General features: G+C 37.0%; 1 protein-coding gene across 2 annotated transcripts in view; it reads left to right on the top strand.

Moving 5' to 3' along the window:
* The window catches only part of LOC145260567 (calcineurin-binding protein cabin-1-like), a 567,854-nt gene that overhangs the window by 237,394 nt on the left and 308,064 nt on the right, over positions 1 to 22,396 (top strand). For both annotated transcript variants that reach the window (XM_080118824.1, XM_080118826.1), the window contains exon 29: positions 13,808 to 13,862. In XM_080118824.1, coding sequence (XP_079974950.1) covers positions 13,808 to 13,862 — 55 coding nt within the window. The remainder of the gene's footprint in view (positions 1 to 13,807; positions 13,863 to 22,396) is intronic.

The following is a 22,396-nucleotide window of genomic DNA, read 5'->3' as shown; positions in this document are numbered from 1 at the left end:
TTAAAGTCTCCAGGATCATTGTATGGAGTTGACTTTTTAATTTGCAACTACAACAATGCCTGAATAAAATAGATTGATGGATAATTGAAAACATCTATATATATAAAAGCAAAAATGTATGTATGTATGTGTGTTCGCTGTTTCTGTATGTCCAGAAAAGGCTTTTTTCAGAGAAGCGGTCAGTTGGTTCACAGTTTTTTAAAACTTCATATATCACATAATGCATGCGCGCATCTGTCAATTTGGTTCTTACTTAAATTCAAACATCTTTCAGTAACTCATTCTGGCTGGCCGATTTTATTTTCAAATTTCGCCTCAAGGCTTCGGGTTCGATCCAACCAACTTTAACCCCCAACCCGGTTTCTTTTTTATTTGATTCTACACACACCTCTAAACACCCGGGCAACGCCGGGTACCCCCGCTAGTCTATATATATATAAAAGGCAAAATGTGTGTGCACATTTTATGCATGTCCCAGAAAGGCTTTTTTCGCTTGGGGAGGGGGGTTACTATCGCTTAGAAGTGTTTATATACCCCCTACAATTTGGGAACGCGTGTAGCGTCTAGATTTATTTACAGCGACTTTTGCAAAATTATTGCTATTTTGGCTTCTCATGTGTTTGATTGCTTTTTCGTATAAAACCGAAACTAATTCGAAGCTTAACGCATAGTTCCTTGTGCGTGATTCCGGGAACGTCCAGAGAGCAATCAGCTTTGATCAATGCAGAGTTTCTCCTTATATCAGACAATTGCTATTCAATTTGGACAATCACCTTTTTGTGAGGAGCTGGTCCCCCACCCCCACCCCCCATACATCTTTGGGAAATAAAACCAGCCAAAATTGGGTAAACAAACTCAAAAAAAATTGCCCCGCATTAACTTCTATCATTAAAAAAACTGCCCCGCATTAAGTGCGGACACATGTCAATTTTATACTTAAATAAATTCAAACGTGTTTCAGTTAATCTTTCTTGATGGCTGAGCGGTTTATGTGTCACATTTTTTCACACTTTATTTTCCAACTTTGCCTTAAGGCTTCGGGTTTGATCCTGCCTACCTACCAAAACGTTTTTTATGCCCCCCCCCCCGACACAAACATCTGGGCAACAATTTTTTTTTTTTTTTAAAGTTTTAACATTCTTTCTTTTTATATAATATTTAAACAGGGTTATTACTTTGCTTATTCTTTTGTTTTGATTTAACCCCCCCCCCTCCCAGCACACCTGGTGCTACCAGATCAGGCTGCCTATTGGCTTCCTGAGACGAAATGCATCTACATCGATTTCTGTTTTTGTTTTCTATTCTCTTTTGTAAAACTTAATTATGTTCTACAAAAACAAAATAAAAACAACAGCCCGGTCCCCCCCCCCTCCTTCCTTTTTCCTTCCCTACTTCCCGGTTGACCCTGTCAGCAGGACATTAGAATACGCCGACTGCCCCCCTGCAGAGGGTAAAAGTCCCTCAACGGGGCTACCTGTTGGCCGTGGGTGGCAACCCGTGATGCCTAGGAAAAGGATCCTGGTGGCTGAGAAACTGATGCCTAGGGAAAATAAAGGTATCTGTAGCAACACTCTACTTTGGCCTTGTACTAGGCTAGACGGGCGGTCGGAGAGGCCCGATCCGATCAAGCGGCTAGTCATATCAAGCCCTAACACTTACACTGAAAATGTCAATTATAACATCTAAAAAAAAAATAAAATAAAAAAAATAAAAAAAAATTTTAATACAAAGATAATACATTTCATTACTACAAACATAGACAAACCAGTTAAGTGTTAGAAGGCGATGGCAAGGGCCAATCAATTGATGAGACAAAAACCACACAACTGCTCCCTAACGAACGTTTCTATCAAACTGGGAAAGAAGAAACTAAAGGAGGAAACAGGAAATGATGGAACAAACTCAATCAATTGAGTATATCTCTTTTGTATCCCTGGGATGAAAGGGCGAATGGGTTTCCCCCCTTACATCTCCCAATTTTGGTCTCCGAGGAGGGTGGGGAGCAAGAGAGATGAAAATCGAAACAAACTTCTATGGATATAATAAACCCAAACAAAAAACCCAGAAACCAAAAAAATACAACAAAATCGAAAAGAACCCACTCTGACGTAACCAGCTCAGACAGTGAACAAGAATATAACTATGAAATAATTGATAAAGAAAAATATCCAAGATTCATAGTAATCGAAACCTTAGAAGGAAAAAAGATTAGCAATCTATCTCCATTCTTAATTGAAAAAATTCTGTCTCAAAACAGCAACCCAAAAACAGCAAAAAAAAATGAAAAATGGCAATCTACTTGTCACAGTCGACAACTATAAAGACGCAAAAAACATCTTAGAGATGGAAAAATTCCATATCTAGAAATGCTCATGAAAGACTAAACACATCAAAAGGTGTTATAAAAAGCCATGATTTAACCTTGGCTACAGCAGAAGAAATAGAAAATGCCCTAAGAAAACAGGGAGTAATCGATCACATTCGAATAAATATAAAAAAGAATGGTCAAACCATACCTACAAAAACCTACGTACTAACTTTCAATACACCAAAAATTCCCAAAGAAATAAAAATCGGATACACAATAGAAAAAGGAGAACAATATATACCAGCCCCTTTGAGATGTTATAAGTGTCATAAATATGGACATAACAGAGAAACATGCAAAGGACAGAAAATATGTGGAAAATGTGGCTTAAAAGAACCTAACCACACTGAAAGTGAATGCCCAAACGAAACGAAATGGCCAAATTGCCAAGAAAAACACCCAGCATACTCTAAAATATGCAAAATCTACACAAAAGAAAAAGAAATAGCCGAAATAAAATACAAACAAAACGTGTCCTTTCCTGAAGCAAAGAAAATAGCAAGCTCTCGAGAAAAAATAAACACTTACGCAGACATTACAAAAATTTCAAACCAAAACCCAAAACCAAGACCTACTTAAACTAATCTCCGAACTCAAAAATCTAATTGAAACTTTAAAAACTAACCAAAACGAAAACAAGAAACAAATATCAGTATCTTCGAAAACTCAGCCAAATGATCTAAAACAAGTCCCAAAGAGCAAAAAAGAACCCGAACAACAAAAACCACAAATAAATCGTGGAAGATCCAAATCACGAACAAGGACAAAAGCAGAAGATAAACACAATATCTGGAAAGATGGAAACAGAACAGGAAAACACAAATCCTCTTTCCAAAAACCAAAACAAACAAAAAACAGAGACAATATTAATCGAAAATGAAAACAAATTTGAATTGATTGAAATCGAGAGTCACAAGAAAAAATCTAGCTCCAAAAACAGAACTGACCAGGAAGAGAAAATGGAGACTGAGGAACCAAGCAGTTCAAGTAAACACAAAACAAAAACCACTCAAAACTCAACAAATCAATAGAATACTGATATAAAAACCTAAACAACAACCAAACAGAAAAAAAAAAGGAAAAAGAAAAAAACAACAAAAAAAATGAACTTACTTATGGAAATGAATAAAAACATCATACAGTGGAACTGCAGAGGCATAAAACCAAACTACGAAGAAATCAAACATATAATAGCACAATATGACCCCAGTATAATCGGCCTACAGGAAACTCTTCTAAAAGAAACGGACACCATCAACTTCAAAGGATACGACATCTACAATCAAACAAACACATCACAAGCAGATAAGTGATGCAAAAATTTTTGTGCGGATCGAACAGTCTGCAACTGGATATGCATATTTTGAGTTAAGTTTAATGTCTTCACATGGAACAAAAAAGTAGAGTATTTGAGGCAAGCATTTATTTCATCTGCTGGTGTTGATTGAAGAATAACAGGTAACATTGTCTGAAATCTCCTGCAAGCAATATTACTGCATTCCCAAATGGTCTGACATTGCCTTGCAAATCTTGCAAGGATCGACCAAGAGGCTCAAGTGATTTTTTGCGTACCATTATGCATTCATCCTAAACAATAAGTTTGCATTTCTGCAATATTTTTCCCTATATTGGATGTTTTGGAGATGTCGAACATGAGATTTTTGAAAAATTGAATGTTTTAAAGTAGAATAAATAATTCTTCTACTTGGCAGCAAGGTCGCAAGTATTCCTCATGCAGCAAGGGCTAAGACTATGTCATTTTGTTACCAAATGGCTGCCAAAATCAATTTAATTAGAAAGGTTTTACCAGTTACTTCTGGAGCTGTTCAAGGTAGCAGTAATTTCCAAATAACTTCTATTCTCACAGTCAGTAAATTAGGTGACTAAAATAGGATTTATCCATGTTTTGACAATGCCTTATTCACTGAAATTAATTCAGGAGACTAAAATAGGATGAGGGATTAGAGATGAACAGATAGAGAGGAAGATATATAGATAGAAAAGAGAAAGTGAGAGGAAAATAGAGAAAGAGAAGGAGATAGAGAGATAAAGGGATTGATAGATAAACAGAGAGAGGGGGAGAGTTAGAAACGGAGAGGGATGAGACAGAGGAAAGGAGAGAGATAGAGGGAGTTAGAGAGAGAAAGGGGCTCAAAGAGAGATGGAGAGGGTGATATAGAGAGAAAGATAGATTGAGAGAGGGAAAGGGAGAGATGGATAGAGAGAGATATTAAGAGGGGAAGAGAGAGGGGGAGAGAAACAGAAGATGAACTTTTTTTTTATTTTATTTTTTTTTTATTCAATTTTCACCCCAAACAAGACACAGTGCCACTTTGAAGCAGGGGCTACTATCAGGGACTTAATTAGCGGGGTCATTATGAAGGGAGATGAGTAGAAAGATGTTTGTTAACATTAGACTTGAACTTCTGCATATCATTGCAGTTGGGAAAGCAGAATCCCGGAAGGGAGTTCCAAAGACCCGCAGTTCTGAGGAAGAAACTATTGGAGTAAAAGGCTTTCTTGCACCTAGGGATCTCTACTGTAAAGAGATGAGACTTAGTAGCTTGTCGGGTTTGTCGGGGGTAGTTACATCGGGGAGGTACAAGTGTTTGCAGTTCGTCAGAGCATTCACCATTGAAGTATTTGTAGAACAGGCAGAGGGATGCAACATCTTGTCGATGGGACAGAGGCTGAAGCCTAGATGACAGTTCAGGACCTATCAGGTTGGTGACTCTCTTTTGAACCCTGTCCAGGAGCGAGAGACAAGAAGCAGATGCACCAGCCCAGATGTGACAACAGTACTTCATACATGAGCGAATGGTTGCCTTATAGAGGTATAGGATACTGTCAGGCGTAAGTAGTTTTCTAGCACGGTAGAGGGAGCCAACCTTCCTTGCAGCAGCCCTGGCAATGCTCTCAATGTATCTATTCCAGTTCATATTCCCTGTAAACGTTAGGTCGAGGAGTTTAAAAGAAGTACTTTCAGGTAATGTATTCTTGGCCATTGCTATTGGTGGTAGAGAAGGTTTCTTGTAGGTATTGAAGGAAACAAGCTTAGTCTTAGCAGCATTGAATGTGACCAACCATTTTTGTCCCCATTCCACTACGGATTGGAGGTCATCCTCTAGTGTTTCTGCCATTTCCTTGGATATGTGTTCATTTGTTTTCCCCTCATATATGTTATAGAGAGTGGTGTCATCGGCAAATATACCCATCTCCGAAACAATTTTATCAGGGAGGTCGTTTATGAATATCAGGAATAATAGAGGTCCAAGGATAGACCCATGAGGTACTCCCGCATTTATGTCGTATTGTTTGGATGTACAACCGTCGAGGACAACTTTGATTTTTCTATTGCTTAAGAAGGATTTAATTACATTATGAATTCTTCCAGTGATTCCATATGATCTAATTTTCCTTAGAAGACCATCGTGCCATACCCTGTCAAAAGCCTTAGATATATCGAAGGCCACCGCTCTACCCTCCCCTGTTTTATCCAATGAACGGTATATACGTTCAGAAACTACAGTTAAGATATCTGCTGTTGAACGGGCTTGCCTGAATCCATATTGTTTGTCAGTCAGGAGTTTAGCAGCTGTTAGGTGCTGGACTAGGGCTTGATTAAATATTTTGGCAAAAAGCGGGAGGAGGCTAATGGGTCGATAATTTAGTGGGTCAGTTCTTTCACCAGAATTCTTGAAGATTGGTACCACAGAGGCGGTTTTCCAGCAGTCGGGAAAGCAAGATTCGTTAAGGCATTTATTGTAAAGTTTGGACAGAACTGGAGCAACCTCGGCAGAGCATTTTTTTAATAGCACAGCCGGGATGAGATCTGGTCCACATGCTTTTGAGGTGTCTAGGTTTTTTATAATAGCATGTACCTGAGAAGGGGTGATTTTCAAATCGTCTAGTGAGGTGTCTGTTCGCAGAGGAAAATCAGGGAGTGAGTGGTGTACCGAGTTCAGTGTGGAGTTTGAGGCAAACCGACTGGCAAGCAGATTAGCCTTGTCAGTTGCCGTGCAAGCAACCTCATGATCGTTTGATAGTGGGGGAATAGTTGACTGTCCATTATTTACTACACTGTTGTAGATTTTCCAAAAATCCCGGGTTCCTAATTTCTGTGCTTCGATGCGTTTTCTGGTGGTTTCAGAGTAATCTGTCTTAGCTGTCTCTATCACTCTTTTACAATTATTTCTAGCTTCTATAAACTTCTGTTTATTTGAGCTGGACTTATGTCGGTTGAATCTGTGGAACGCACGCTGCCTTTGACAAATGCCAGCTGCACAAGCAGAAGTAAACCATTGGGGGGAGTGGGGCTTGCTATAGAATTTCGGAAAATAGAAATGCGGGAACATGTGCTTCAATAGCAGTTTTGAACCATTCAGTGGTCTCATTTGCACACTGTTCCGCTGGAAGAGTAAAGATGTTTTGCCATGGGGCATCTCTGATGAGCTCCCTGATGGCTTCCTAATCAGCCTTTTTGTAATACCTTGTTGTTTTGAGTAGTGGGTCTTCAGTTTTAGGGCGAGAATTTAGGCTGATTTCTACCATTATCACAGCGTGATCAGCATTCCCGAGTGGGCTGTGGGCATTTGTTGTATTGGGAACCGTTGTCAGAAAGAGATCTAGAAGTGAGGCATGTTGATCTTGCTGGTCTGGGAAACGTGTCGGAAATGTAACCAACTGAGATAGGGAATGGGATATAGAGAAGCTATGTGTTGCGCTACCAGCTACGTCTGTGTGATTAGAGAATTCTAGCCAGTTACTGTGGTGGACATTGAAGTCACCAAATACATGTATTTGTGCGCTAGTATCGAGGGAGAGTGCTATATCTATGCCGTCTGAGACTTTGTTTATTAGGGTACAGTCTTGGTTTGAGGGAGAGCGGTAGAGAAAATACAAGTAGCTAATATTGTGTTGCATATTTAGTCTGAAGCACATAAAGGCCTGGTCCTCTGATTCTAGTTTTATTTCTCTAGTCAGGGGGAGGGTGTTACGAATATAGACTCCAAGTCCATGCATATGTCTGTCCGAGTCCTTACGGTAGAGTGGGAGATAACCAGGCATGTTAAAGTGGTTAGAGGGAATGGAGGAGTGAAGGTTAGTTTCACTTAATGCTAAGATATCCGGGGTGTTTACAAGGAGAAATGACTCAACATCATCTAAGTTAGTTCTAAGCCCGCGGATATTAGTAAATGCAAGCCTCAAGGGAGGAGGCAGGTTGGTTTTCTTTGAGTTTGGTCCTGGTTTAAACGTAACTTTTGCTTGAGCTGTCATTTCATTTTATTTTATTTAAAAGTTTCAGTTAGGGTGAGTGAGTGAGGGGTGCTGGACAAGTAGTTGTGCAGAATACCAGACATGCAATACAAGTAGACTATCAGCTGTCCTCACCCACAGGATTGTGGCCTCAGGAAAGCCCACCGGGAATGAGTGCAGGGTCCCTTTCCATGCGCGACATGGCACTACAAACATCCCAATATTTTACAACTGTTGATGGAGCAGCCGCTCTAAGCGCTACCAAAGAGTTAGGGCACCTGTACTATCAGTCGGAAACAGCAGCCAGGAACTGTCAATCCGGTACCCTTAATCCGTTAGGCAAAGCCAGCCCAGTCCAACTGCACCGACATATATGGCACTGAAGCACCCCACTGTGTCCAGTTTAGGGGGATGGGATGTGGCAGGAGTGGGGAGAAGCGGCGTTCATTGCCCTAGTCAGGAAACAAGGTCAACCACTGGGTGATTCAGCCGAGTCCCTGTGATAGTACCTCTACGCCTGGCAAATAGGCAAAGAAGGAGTATGAAAGCCGGGCGATAGACAGAGCCTATCTCCTCCTTAAGCAGTTTAGGTTTGCCAACCGGTGATTTGTTTGAGTCACCAGCTCTAGGAAGGTTGTCGTCCAGGACTGAAGAGGCCTCCCTCCCCTAGGTTTAGTTTCAGAGTTTTCCTTCTCCTAGACGGATGACCTGGGAAGACCTACGGGTCCATCAGCTCCGAGGGGGTTCGCCCCGCGCCTGGGTCCTAATCCAGGTATTTCTGCGACCCCGCATGGGTAGTTAATATTTATTGGTTATTTAGGTTAATATCTCCTGAAAAAAATCTGGCATTTAGGTTAACTTCTACAGAAAATTTTCAATCCTCAAACCTGGTTAAAAAAGGGCATTACTATGCTTCCATTTTCATTTTTACTGGGAGAGGTTATAGGTAAAAATTCGTGCAGTGGAAGCAGCTAAATTTGCTACAGTATTGGATTGAGAGAGAGACGAGTTAATGTATGGTTAGATATAGTTTTGTAAGTTTAGGAATGGATGATTAGATATGGTTTAGTAGGTTTAGGATTAGGATAAAGTGTTAGGGTATGATTTACTTGCTATTAGAAATTCTGATTTGGTGCCCAAACCGAATATTTATTAAGACTGAAAGATAAGATATGCTCAGTATAGATACAAGAGAACATTTGATATGGAGTACAGTTATACCTGATAGATATAGGTTATTGCATATTCTGTAAGTATAGTTAAATATAGATGGATGGATAAGTAGTATTGTATACGAATGCATGGAATTTTAGACAATTTGAGTAAGTTGCCTTTAGACTACAACGAAGGAGAATGACTTCGCCTTTCTCTTAATATCCGGAAGTTTTTATTTCAATGAGTACCGGTTTAGTTTGTGTAATGATTATTGCAATACTATCTCTTAACAAAGAGATATTAATGGTTGCTGTTCATTATAGATTACTTTAAGTCTGTGTATAGGACTATGGCTAGTAAGTATTTACTTAGAAGCTTGATTACGGGTTAGGAGTTATAATCAGGAGCATGCCTAGGAAATTTTGGTTATTAATGGGTATCGATTTACGAGTCTGTTAGGGTCAAGGGCGGAGAGCAAGGACCCTTCTAAGTTACGTGAAACGGATTAGGTTTAGTGGCAACTTGAGAAATAGAGCAGTTTGATTTGTTAGTGATCAGGAGAAAGAGAATTTAATTAAAAAAATAAAAAGATTTGTCATGCAAAACAGACAAGGCAGTCATCTTGGAGGTAAAGTATGTATAGGAGGTACTTAGTATACAACCAGCAGTATTTTGCAGTTTTGAGAGGAATTTTAGGTACAATAGTTTCATGGTTTGTTGTACAAGTCCGTAGTCTAGGTCAGGGATGAAGCACTTCTAATATTGCAACTGGGTATATCTAATTTTAAAAGTAGTTGAATAGAGTATTATAAGGTGTTCTACTTAGCTTAGGGATAGAATGAAAATTTAAGGTAATATTCAGAGTGATATAAGCAATTTCATGAGGATTAGATATATGATCACTGGATGTTGAGCTGCTCAGGAGAATTCTTGTATCTATTCAGAAGGATGTCTTGGTGATATAAGATTTGAGAAATTAAGAGTCTGAGGATACAGAAAGTTGTGAGCTGATGAGGATTCAGTATAGGCGATTATATATAGTTAGCAAAGGTGGTTTAGTTTAGTACGCACGTATTGTACATATTAAGTATACTGCTTCAGTTCTATCCTCTATTGTAAAGGAAAATCCGTTTGCATTTCGATTGGCAATTTTGTCAAAAGAGGAAATTTAAAACAGCTTATCTAATTTTTGATGATATCGGTTTATAGACAATTGTACAGACTGATAAATTGTTGTGTAAGACATAGGAGCCCATCGTCTTCGTATTTTGATGAAATGATGGATCAAGAGCATAGGTTCGGAACAGGTGTCCGGAAAGGAAATGGCAGTGTACAAGGAAGGGGGGGGGGGTCACTGATATCTTATTAACGTTATTTTAATTTTTTTTTTCTTAATAATAAAAAATAAAAAAATTACCTTTCGATGGCTGATTATATTAAGTATCGTACTTAAAGTTTTCATATCCTCTAAATAAATTAGCATAATTTCTTTTTTTTTTTTTTACCGAATTTGTCTTTACTATAGCATTGACTTATTATTTAAGTGAGATGGGATTGTAAACTGCGAAATGGTCTATTTAAGTGGAGAAAAATATCGGTTACAATATGCCTGGAAATGTAAAGAATATTTGCTTTAATTTCATGCGAAACAGTTAAGGATTTTACTTAGCTTTGTTTTTTTTTTTTTCTTGGACACTCGAGACTAAAATCAGGGTGGTCATTTCCCTTAGCCCCGCACGGTCAAATGGCATTTGTGGTACCAAGATGCTATCTATTCAGTAGGGAGTGGGTAGGCTAATTTGGGGGGAGGGAGGTCACTTAGTGAAAAGTTTTCCATTTGGCGGCGCGACAATATTTCTTTGCTTGTGTATCGTTTTCAGAGATATTAATGTTAACAATTGAGTACGCATTTCAAACAAATATAATGGAAATAAAATAACTACACTTCACCGTTTGTTTCCTCGTTCAGTAGAGAAGAAATCTTTCGAGACTGTTTTAATGTTTTGTTATTATCCAGAGTACCCCTTTTTTTTTGGGGGGGGGGGCTAGATTTTCCTCACATTAGAAACCGACCGGGTTATCTGTACTTTCACTTAACAAATTAATAAAAGAAAAACATATTGTAAAATTTGAATTTAACATGAAAATGCTATTTTAAAAAATAGCACGATAACATAAGTGCATAAGTGCCACTTTAGGTACTCCTTGGGCGTTGAGTTCCAATGCGACCAGCATAATTATTTAATGATCGCTTCCTTAGCCCCCCCCCCCTAGTCAAGGCTAATGCATGCGCACGTAACATTTTTTTTTATTTACTGACGTTGGCTTAGTAACTAAACGATTTATTGATAATTTCGTAACCCTTAAACGCATGCCGGAAGATTTAAATTGGTTCATTATTGTTGTAATGAAAAAAAAAAAGTTTCATTCAACACAAAACCAAAAACACATATTAATGATAAATGATTTATTATTCTATTCATTGAAATTTACTAATTTTTAAATAAAAAAGTAAAAAAAAAAAGAAGTTAATAAAAAATAGTTGCTTATGTGCGCATAAAAAACTTGTTTTTTTTTTTGTTTTTTTTTTTTTGTTTTTCTTAGATTAAGTCCACCTTATAATCACCCCACCCCCCACCCTCCTCATCTTAAGAACAGCTTCTGGAATAAACACCACTTTTGGAAGAGGCGGCTATTTGCAAAATTTAACTGATATTTGTTGTCAGCATACCCACCCGAAAATACTATTAAAAAAAAAAAAGGAGAGGTTCAGTGCCCGTGGCAGAGAAGTAGATTTATTTATCAATAAAAGTTGTGAAGAAGTAAATTTATTTATCAATAAAAGTCGTCATTTAAAAAAGAAAATTGTGGAGGTGGACCTAAATGTAAATATTTACCCAAAAAATTATCCCAAAGTTTATTACAAAAACGTTTTGTTTTCGCACTATTCAACAATTTGTTCATCCGTGCATGTAAATTAAAAAATATTTGTAAAAGTGAGAAGTTATCAGTAAATGATTTAGTTTTTTTTTTTAAATTTATTTATTTTTTTTTTACATTAGGTCCACCTCCACAAATGTTAAGAACGGCTTTCAGAATAAACACCCTCAACCTCTCCATGTTAACAACGGATTTCAGAATAAACACCATTTGGGGGGGGGGGGATATTTAAAAAGAAAAGTCGTCATTTAAAAAGAAATTTAAAATCAAATGTTTGTAAAAGTGAGAAATTATTAATAAATGTTTAGTAACATTTTTCGGTGCTAATGCAGAGAGTGATCCGCGCTATTTTTTAAATCGTATTTCCATGTTTAATTAAAGTTTTATGATATGTTTTTTTTTATTCAATTGCAAGGTGAAAGTACAGAATAGGTACAAAACACCCTCCCCTCCCCATATTAAGAATGGCTTTTTAAATAATAACGTTATCATTTCAGCATGGATCACTCTCTGCATGAATACCCATTTTTCTTTTAATATTCATAAAAAGTAAAACTTTTTTCAAAATAAATAAATAAATAAATGTTTGTAAATGTGACAAATAATCGTTTAGTTACGGCAATGTTAGTAAATAAAAGATGTTACGTGCGGGGTGGGGTGGGGGACTAAGGGAGCGACTATTATTTTTTTCTGCTGGTCGCCATGGAATTCAAGGCCCAAGGAGTACCAAAATGTAATTTTTTTTTTGTCAAATAAATGAATTTCAAGCAATTTTTGCAATAAATAATAGATAGCAACTTCGTTAATTTTACGACTCGCCCCAACATATTATAAACACCCTAACTTCCCCATGTTAAGACGGCTTTCGGAATGAACACCCCCAACCTCCCCATAATAAGAACGGCTTTCGAGGTTTATGGAAGGGCGTTTTTTGTTTTTTTTAACATGGGGAGGTTAGGGTGTTTATAATACATCGTAAAAATGAAACAGTTTAGAAAAAGTTAAAACAAACTTTTTTATGTAAACAATGCCGTGAAAAGAAACTAAACAATTAAAACGTAATGTTTCATGAGTGAAAAACCTTAACATTAAAGGAATTTAAAATTAAAAAATTGGTAAGTACATAAATGAAGTTAAATTTTTAAAATATGGGATTATTACTTTTTTTTTTTTGTGTGCTAATGCAGAGAGTGATCCGCGCTATTTTTTTAAAATCGTATTTCCACGTTTAATTAAAGTTTTATATGTTTTTATTCAATTGTAAGATTAAAGTACAGAATAGGTACAAAACACCCTCCGTTCCCCATGTTAAGAATGGCTTTTTAAATAATGTTATTATTTCAGCACGGATCACTCTCTGCATGAGTAAGTTTTTTTTTTTTTACTTATCTGGTAATTCGAGAGTAGTTGAAACGGAAGTTACCAGAAATAAAACCGGGCAAGTCTCGCAGAAACGACTTCGAAAAATATTTATATTTTATTTAATATTTTAATAATTCGCGAGGTAAATTTATTTTAATGACATAAAAACATCCTTCGACTCTAAAGATGGGTTGTCTGAAAATTTCAAATAAATTGGTAACGTAGAAATATGGTTTTATTCACTTTTAACAAACCAAATTTACATTTTTATATATATAGATTATAGAACAGAAGTGTGCAGTTTAATGTCATGCCCAGGATCAAATTAATGTACAGAGGCCTATAATTAATAAAATTAACACAAAAAATAGCAAAAAAACCCTGTTACTTCTATTATTTATTTTAGCATTTTCACCATCCATCAAATTTACACACAAAATGATGACGTTGTCGATTCTGTATTAAAGGTTGGTGATTATATACAAATTTGGTTATACCTATAGGACACATAACATATGTTGGTTCATCTCTCCTAAATGCTAACCCAGTCTATTAATATTAGACATGTAGTGCCAATGACTGATACACATATACTGTCAATGTCCTATTCTAATCATTCTTTATCATTATTTTGCATGTTTTTTCTTCATTCCTGTTTCTGCACTTAAACGGGGAAGCGTTTTTTTTTTCTAATATATTTATAGATGTTTTTTGTTCTTATTTCAGCTTGAGAATTTGGCTCGAAGAATCACTTTATTAGTTCCGAAAGAAAAGAATCCTGGTAAATCAATTTTGTTTTTTTTATTTATACAAATATACTCATAATGAACAACTTTTTAATAATTTTTCAGTTAAAAAAGAAAACACAGGAGTTTGTTCGTTGTAAAGAATCCGTTTTTGAATTGCTGATTTTATTTTGTTTCTCGATTTGATTGTGCTTTAACTCCAATCTAACGTATCCGTGCATAGAATAAAGCTAAACAAACTAGTTAGGATAAAGTTTTTCAAAATTTGGTGATGAGGATTAATACTTTGTATTATTCTGATTATTCAAATTACTGTTCTCATCTTGGATGTTATTTGCACAACGTTTTGGCCAATGTAACCTTTGACCTTCTTCAGACGTAGCTTATTGAACTTGGGGAATCTATATGAAATTTCAAATGGAACTCTGGTGCTACCAAATCAGGCTGCCCTGTGGCTTCCTGAGACGAAATGCACCTACATTGACTTTTTTTTTTTGTTTTCTGATCGTTTTTGTAAAACTTAATTATGTTCTGCAAAACCAAAAACAAAAACAACAGCCTATCTCCCTCCCCTTTTTATTTTTTTTTTTCCTACCTTACTCCTGGTCCTGGATATGACCTTAAACTACATCCGATGGTGAGGTCCGGCTTACTGGCTTGGGGAGTGTGGAGCCACCTCTTAATTGCCATTTCTCCCAGGTCCACCCTGACCCGGAGTGGTAGTACCTGTTAGGGTCCCAACTAAGGGTTAAATAGAAACAGATTTTAAAAAGGAAAAGAAACAACAAAAAAGAAAGGAAAAGAAAAATATATTCTATTAAATTATTTATTTATTTTTTATTTTTTAAATTTTTTTTTTGCCCTGTCGGTACGCCATGAGAACACACCGACTGCCCCCCCTGCAGAGGGTAAAAATCCCTCAATGGGGCAACCAGTTAGCCGTGGGTTGCTACCCGTAATGTCTTAGGACGTGATCCTGGTGATTGAGCGAACCTAAACCAGGATACATAGAAGTTTAGGCACCGCAACACATTACTTTGCCCCTTACTTCGATTAGATGGGCGGTCGGAGAGGCCCGATCCGACCAATCGGCCAGTCACGCCAAGCCCCACCATATATTGCCCATTCCAAAAACTCACTACTAACACCAACACATCCCCCCCTCTCCCACAAATAACCCTACTCCCTAATATATGATGGAAAGCGGTGGCTGAGGGTCAATCCATTAGGTGTGAATATCGATGACGAGGCTGTAAACCCCTCAGGATTGCTACAGATCCCATAGCAATATCAAGAGAGAACAGATAATCATTATGATACCACCAAAGTCGGTTATATCATCATTGTATCCCTGTGGAGGCTGGGTGAATGGGTTTTCCCCCAGGCTCTTCCCAAATAGGACTCCGAGGTGGGTGGGGAACAAAGATGACGAAAAAAGAAAACAAAATATATGGCTTATTCCTCCCAAAAACCACCCAACCACCCAAAGAGAACCCACTCTGATGTCTCTGACATCAGTAGCTCTGAGGAAGAGACGATAAAACCAAGGAAGTCAACATTCGTAGTAATAGAATCAATGAGGGAAACTCCTTTGAGCAAACTATCACCTTTTAATATTGAAAAAAATCTTAAAACTCTAAAACCAAAGTCTATTAAAAAAACAATTTAACGGCAGCCTACTAATAGAAACCCATAACGAAGAACAAACTAAAGAAATATTGAAACTAAAATTATTTGAAAACATCAAAGACAAATGCTACAGACATCCAACCCTAAATACCTGCAAAGGAGTAGTGAAAAGCCACGAACTTGCACTTTGTCCCTTGGAGGAAATCAAGAAACTTACAGAAACAGAATGTGTTGGATGTTCGTAGAGTTCAAATAAAAAAAAACAGTGAGAAAATCGATGCCAATACATATATACTAACTTTTGATTCCCTCACCATACCCAAAGAAGTGGAAGTTGGATATTTGAAAATCAATGTAGAAATTTATATTCCAAACCCCCTCGAATGCTTCAAGTGCCAGAAGTTTGGACACCATCAAGATCGGTGCACACGATTACCAGTGTGTGGAAGATGTGGAGAAAGCAGCCCACACATTGACTGCAGAAAAGATTTCAAGTGTGCCAACTGCCTTGGAAATCATGGCGCTGGCTCTAGATATTGTGAAATATGGAAAAGAGAAAAAGAAGTGACCAAACTAAAACATATAAAAAATATATCCTACCCGGAGGCCAGGAAAATGATTGAAACTAAAACATATGCAGATGCAACTAAAAAAACTATTCCAATCAACAATCAAAATGGTCATATACATGTAATGGATACAACTGACAAGAAAATTGATGTCCTAAGCAAACTAATAAAGGAAATGAAAGAACTATTAGAAGAAATGAGGAAAATGAATAGTGCAATGTCTGCAACCAATCCAAGGAGAATATTAAGTAAAGACACTACTGAACCACAAAAAGAAACAAAACCACAAACCATTTCTACAAAAACAACCGAACAACCATCAAACACATCACAAGCCAGAAAAGAATCACCCCCCCCCCCGACAAAAAAAAAAAAAAAATAGGAAAAGAAAGATCCCGATCTATATCTCGAACAGGGACTCCGACAGAAAATAGATTTGAGGGATTGGAGATGATGGAAGTTGAACACAATTCCAAATGATGAACAAAATATTACAATGGAATATCAGAGGGATAAAAGCAAACCAAAATGAACTCACATTATTAATAACAAATATGAGCCCAGCACTTGTCTGTCTACAGGAGACCTTTCTGAAAGAAAATAATACCATCAACATAAAACACTACACATCTTACAACTACATATACATGGGTACATAAATAAAGATACGGACAGAGCTTCTGGAGGCACATCAATACTCGTGAAGAATGAAGTCCCTCAAAGACAAATAAATATAAACACAAACTTGCAAGCAATTGCAGTTTCAGTGACTCTACATAGAACTATAACACTTTGCTCAATCTACATCCCTCCAAAAGATACAATCAACGAAACTGAGATAACTCAATAAAACAACTCCCTAAACCCTTTTTTCTACTAGATCTCAACAGTCACAATGTAATATGAGGAAGTAAAGAAACAAATAAAAAAGGAAAAGAAATAGAAAACATAAATAAAAATAATCTATGCCTCCTTAATAATCAAAACTACACCTATATGTACCCAGCAACAGGTACTTTCACCGCCATTGACCTTACCTTATGTGATCCTTCCATATATATGGACTATGATTGGAAAGTACGCAATGACACCTGTGGGAGTGATCATTTACCAATCATCCTGGAAAGTCTAAGTACTAGTACTGAACAAAAAACACCCAAATGGAACCTACATAAAGCGGATTGGGAAGACTTCCAGGAACAGTGCAAAAACCAATTAATTATCGAAAAGAAAGATGAAGATGACCATTTGAACTACTTCATTAAAACACTCACAAACATAGCAAATAATACCATACCGAAAACAACCAAAACCAACAATCACAACAAACCTTGGTTCACAAAAGAATGCAGAAAAGCCATCAGAGCTCGACGAGCTGCCTTGAGAAAATTCGAAAAGTACCCAACAAGCGAAAATCCGGATTTCTTCAAAAACAACAGAGCAAAAGCCAGACGAATCATAAAGGAATCCAAAAGAACAACATGGAGAAATTATATATCCAAAATTAATGTGAATACCAAGGCAAAAACAGTTTGGAACATGATGAGGAAAATAGAAGGAAAGTATAGTAGTACACCAATATCCCACATCTCTAAAGGCAACAAAATATACACCGATCAAAAAGACATTTCCAATAACCTGGCAGATAATTTATCAAAAATTTCATCATGTGACAGACAGAGAAATTCAAAAAGATTAGAGAAAAGGAAGAGAAGAAGAAAATTCTATTTAGATCACAAAATACCGAAAAATACAACCAACCTCTTACCTTGCCTGAATTAAAAGAATCGCTAACCAAATCCCATGACACAGCTACAGGGCCCGATGAAATTCCATATGAAATCCTCAAAAAACTTCCAGAAACCTCAATGAGATACCTACTTGAAATTTTCAATATTATATGGTCCAGTGGAAGCGTACCTGAGACCTGGAAAGAGGCCACAATAATACAAATCCCCAAATCTGAAAACTCAAACATCCAATCCCAATCAAGTAACATCTCAGATCCATTGAATTTCAGGCCAATAGCTCTAACAAGCTGCATTTGTAAGACCATGGAAAGGATTATAAACAAAAGACTAATCTGGTTCCTGGAAATAGAGAATCTTATTACAGAATTTCAAACAGGATTCAGGAAAAACCAAAGTTCAATAGACCACATAGTCAGACTTGAAACCTTCATCAGAGAAGCCTTTGTAAGGAAGGAACATTTAACAGCAGTGTTTTTTGACATGGAAAAAGCCTACGATACTGTGTGGAAGTACGGTGTTACAAGGGATCTGAAGGCGCTTGGACTAAAAGGCAGAATGCCAATTTTTATTGAAAATTTTTTTAAAAATAGACGGTTCAGAATAAAGGTTGGCACAGCTCTCTCGGACTTGAAGGAACAAGAGAATGGAGTACCTCAAGGGAGTATACTGTCAGTGACCCTGTTCAGTATCCAAATTAACAACATTGTAAAAAACCTTAACCCTGGGGTAGATTGCTCCCTATATGTGGATGACTTCCTAATATGCTGTAGATCTAGATATATATCTATAAAAGAAAGGAAGCTTCAATTGTGCTTAAACAAAGTAATGAGATGGACGGAAGAGAATGGATTTAGATTCTCCAAAAGAAAAACGAAATGCATGCATTTCTGCAAACTAAAGAACATGCATAATGATCCTGTCCTAACCATGGAAGGAATGCCCATACCAGTTACTGACCAGTACAAATTCTTAGGGATTTTATTTGACAAAAAGTTAACATTCATCCCACACATAAACTATCTGAAAAAAAAATGTAACAAAGCTGTATATCTTTTGAGAGTGGTAGCACATACCGATTGGGGTGCAGACAGGGAAACACTCCTTAAACTTTACAGAGCACTAGTCTGCTCAAAGCTAGACTACGGTTGTTTCATATATGGATCAACCTGAACATCATATATAAAAAGCCTAGACCCTATTCACCATACTGGCCTAAGATTGGCCCTAGGAGCATACAGAACCTCCCCCGTGAACAGTCTATACACGGAGCACATGAACCCCCACTAGATCTAAGGCGAGAAAAGTTAGCCCTTCAATATTTACTCAAACTGAAGTCTTGCCCAAACAACCCTGCGTACCAATGTACCTTCTATCCTAAATATGAAGAACTCTTCAACATGAGAGGAAAAACTATCAAAACTTTCGGGCTCCGAATGAAGGAAAGCATTGAAGAATCGAAAATTCCAATCTCCAGCATTCACAACTTCATACTGCCTAAAACACCCCCATGGACCATGAAACAAGTAGAAATAAAACTGAACCTAAACAAAAAGTCCAAATCTACCACAAACCCTATTGAATACCACGACGAACTTCAACATTTAAAATTACGATATTCAGACTACACCTTTATCTACACAGACGGGTCTAAAAGCAACAATCACACTGGATGTGCAGCAACGTACCATAAAACCACAATGAAGAGAAATCTTCAAAATGAAGCATCTATATTCACTGCAGAGACTATAGCTATCGATCTAGCACTCAACATAATTTCAGAGAAAACCACCAAAAACTTCATCATTCTCACAGATTCTCTATCAGTCCTATTATCTATACAAAATCAAAAACAAGAAAATCCACTAACAACAAAATTAATAGAAAAAATCAATATCCTTTCAACTACTAAAAACATTATTCTTGTCTGGATCCCCAGCCATGTGGGGATCAAAGGCAATGACAGGGCAGATACAGCTGCAAAAAGATCTTCTCACCTTCCAACTGACAATTTTAAGATTCCACATACTGATCTTAGACCCCAGATAAAAGCATACATACAGGAAAAACGGCAACTACGGTGGAGTCAGCAAGAGGGCAGCAAATTATACTCAATCAAACCTGAACTTAAGGAACGATGTCCGGACATCAAGAGATCACGCCGAGAAGATGTGATACTGACTCGGCTGCGCATAGGACACACCAACTTTACTCATTCATATACTAAATGGAGAATCGGCGCCAGAGTGCATCCCATGCCAGGAGACACTCACAGTAAAATATATCCTAGTTGGGTGTGATGACCTCGCCCCAACTAGAAAATTATATTATACAGAAAGCAATATGGAGGACCTTTTTGAAAAGGTCAACTCAACAAATATTCTAGCATACCTAAGGAAAGTAAATTTATATAAGAAAATTTAAGGAAATTTAAAGTCACCCAAATATACACATCCATGTATAAATACAACATTTAATTTCCTAGTTCAATTTTATAAAAAAAGGGAGGAATGGCTGAAAAAGTCCCCTCTCCCCCAATAAAAAAATAGTTTAAAAAAAAAAAAAAAAAAAAAGGACTCCGGCATTAAATGACCACGTTCAAAAGAGTCGCAAACCTGATAGGCCCTGAACTGGCATCTAAGCTTCAGCCTCTGTCCCATCGACGAAATGTTGCATCCCTCTGCATTTTCTACAAGTATTTTAGTGGTGAATGCTCTGACGAACTGCAATCACTCGTGCTCCCACGACGTGAGCACCCTCGACAAACCCGACAGGCTGCTAAATCCCACCCCCACACTGTAGAGATCCCTAGATGTAAAAGATCTTTTTACTCCAATAGTTTCTTCCCCAGAACCGCTAGACTCTGGAATTCCATTCCAGGTCCCTGCTTCCCCAACAGTACTGACGTTCAGAAGTTCAAGTGTAACGTGAACCGACATCTTGCTGCCCAAATCCCTACATAGTACCCCAGTAGTTGTTGCCCCTGATAGTAGCCCCCTACACCAAAGTGGCAATTTGCCTTGTTTGGGGTGAAAATGTAATAAAAAAAAAAATTAAAAAAAAAAATATGCCGTAAAACCAATCAATCAATCAAATGGAACTGTTTGTTTAATTCACAGAATTAGCCTGCTGTCATTACAAAAGCCATGAATAAATATAAGTTATAACTAATTTGTAATTGTATTCATGATATTACCCACACTGAATATTGAACCTTCAACCTCGAGAAGACTGTCACATAGAACAGATTATTACTTAGCACGGTTAACTGTTACACCATTAGCCCTTGCAAATTATAATACAAATTAAGCCTTTACTTAGCATTGTTAAGCTTTGTTTAAATTTTTGAAATGTTTGCTAATCTTTATTTATAAAATGTTTTTTTTTTCTGAATCCTCTCATATCTACATATGTATGATGTATACATATTTATAACATATACATATCTATGACATATAAATATGTATATTATCAATGGTATTGACTATTTGGAATGGTAAATCATGATCTAGACTACATTGTTTATGTTATTACACTGTTTAATAGTAGTTTGGATTTTAAAAATAAGTGTTTGAATTTTTAAGAAATATTTCAGTAGATTAGCATAGTTGGAAAATTAAAAATGGCGCCCGACTCTCTCTTTGACACCGTAAGTTTGGGAAAATGAGTTATAAATAAAAAACTAGACAAAATACTGGGTAAATGTTTCGTTTAGGTCCACCTCCACAATTTTCTTTAAATTGACGACATTTATAGGTTTTCGACTATGCTGAATACGAAAATCGCATTGAAATGTTGCAGAGATAAGTAGTTATCAAGATAGAAAAAAATGCATTATGCACGGTAATTTTGGCGGCCATTTTTTTATGCGCATGCGCGCGCTGAGCAATCAGAATTTTACACGAAGGAAAAAAACCAAGTACTCTCCCCCCCCCCCCCATCCTCGAGAATGATCCACTTTTATGATATTGACAATGCCCCCCCCCCCAAAAAATGTACGTATCCAGCATAATCGAAACTATAAGTCGTCATTTCAAAGAAAATTACGTTAAATAAAATAGAGAAGAAATGCACTTACCTTTACAATTATGAAATTTTGCGAGTATGATGAAAAATTCTTGGTTTCGTTGTTAATCGTTAACTTGAACTATTAGGAAAATATCGCCACCACAAGAAATACGCAGTTACTTTGCAAATTATCTGCATCATTCCTTTGTATTGTCAAGTAGTTTTTTGTGGGGGGGGGGCATTGTCAATATCATAAAAGTGGATCATTCTCGAGGATGGGGGGGGGAGTACTTGGTTTTTTTCCTTTGTGTAAAATTCTGATTGCTTAGGGCGCGCGCATGCGCGTAAAAAAAATGGCCGCCAAAATTACCGTGCATAATGCATTTTTTTCTATCTCTGCAACATTTCAATGCGATTTTCGTATTCAGCATAGTCGAAAACCTATAAATGTCGTCATTTTAAAGAAAATTGTGGAGGTGGACCTAAACGAAACATTTACCAAATACTGTTAAAAACCCGCCGAATATATGTCCGTCTATGTAACAGTGACATATATTGAGTGAGTTTCTAACAGTATTTTGCATAATTTTTTATTTTTAATTCCTTTTCCCAAAC

The sequence above is a fragment of the Euprymna scolopes genome, chromosome 36 (genome assembly GCF_053919585.1).
Source record: "Euprymna scolopes isolate OS-2025 chromosome 36, ASM5391958v1, whole genome shotgun sequence".
Classification (NCBI taxonomy): domain Eukaryota; kingdom Metazoa; phylum Mollusca; class Cephalopoda; order Sepiida; family Sepiolidae; genus Euprymna; species Euprymna scolopes.
This window is presented reverse-complemented; position numbering and strand designations above follow the sequence as displayed.